The 748-nt window shown below is 40.9% G+C and overlaps 1 protein-coding gene across 1 annotated transcript in view; it reads left to right on the top strand.

Annotated features, from left to right (window-relative positions):
• Positions 1-748, top strand: part of NEK9 (NIMA related kinase 9) — a 40,557-nt gene that overhangs the window by 11,231 nt on the left and 28,578 nt on the right. The window contains exon 6 of the mRNA XM_021715598.1: positions 205-315. Within this exon, the coding sequence (XP_021571273.1) occupies positions 205-315 (111 nt within the window). The remainder of the gene's footprint in view (positions 1-204; positions 316-748) is intronic.

Here is a 748-nt window from a genome sequence, read left to right on the forward strand (position 1 = left end):
GCCCAGGTGGGTCTCGAACCTGCGGGCTCAGGCAATCCACTCACCCCAGCCTCCCAAAGGTGCGGGATTACAGGCTGAGCCACCAAGCCCGGCTTATTGCCAGTTTTTTAACTAATGGTCACAAAACACCTCAGAGTCCCTACAGGTAGGTTATAATATCATTGTTATATAACCAGGAACAATGAAGTCATCATTTTCTCATAGAATCCTCTGAACCTATGTGTGAAGATCGTGCAAGGAATCCGGGCCATGGAAGTTGATTCTAGCCAGTACTCTTTGGAATTGATCCAAATGGTCCATGCATGCCTCGATCAGGTAGGTGTTACTTATATTTTCATTTCAGTTTTGTGTTTCTACTTCCAGCCTCAGTGTTTGTGGTATGGCAGAGATACAAACCACACAAAAGCACATCTACTTCCCTAGGGTGGGATGTTTTTGTGACTGTGCCCAGAATAGGCATTGATAATTCATGGTAGTTGTGTGCTTGGGTGAACAAATTCTTACTTTATTTTGTTTTGTAAATATTAACTTGTGAAATGATTTTGCCATCTAAATCATACTCCATTTTTTAAGACAAAGATTAATTTCAAATACTAATTTTATAAAACTGCTGGTATGGTTGCTCATGCCTGTAATCCTAGCACTTTGGGAGGCCAAGGCGGGACAATTGATTATGCCCAGGAGTTCAAGAACTTCCTAGGCAACATAGAGATCTCACTTCTATAAAAAGAAAAAGAAAAAAACCAAA

This window comes from Carlito syrichta, unplaced genomic scaffold, assembly GCF_000164805.1.
Source record: "Carlito syrichta isolate Samal-C Ts95f unplaced genomic scaffold, Tarsius_syrichta-2.0.1 Scaffold307214, whole genome shotgun sequence".
Lineage (NCBI taxonomy): Eukaryota > Metazoa > Chordata > Mammalia > Primates > Tarsiidae > Carlito > Carlito syrichta.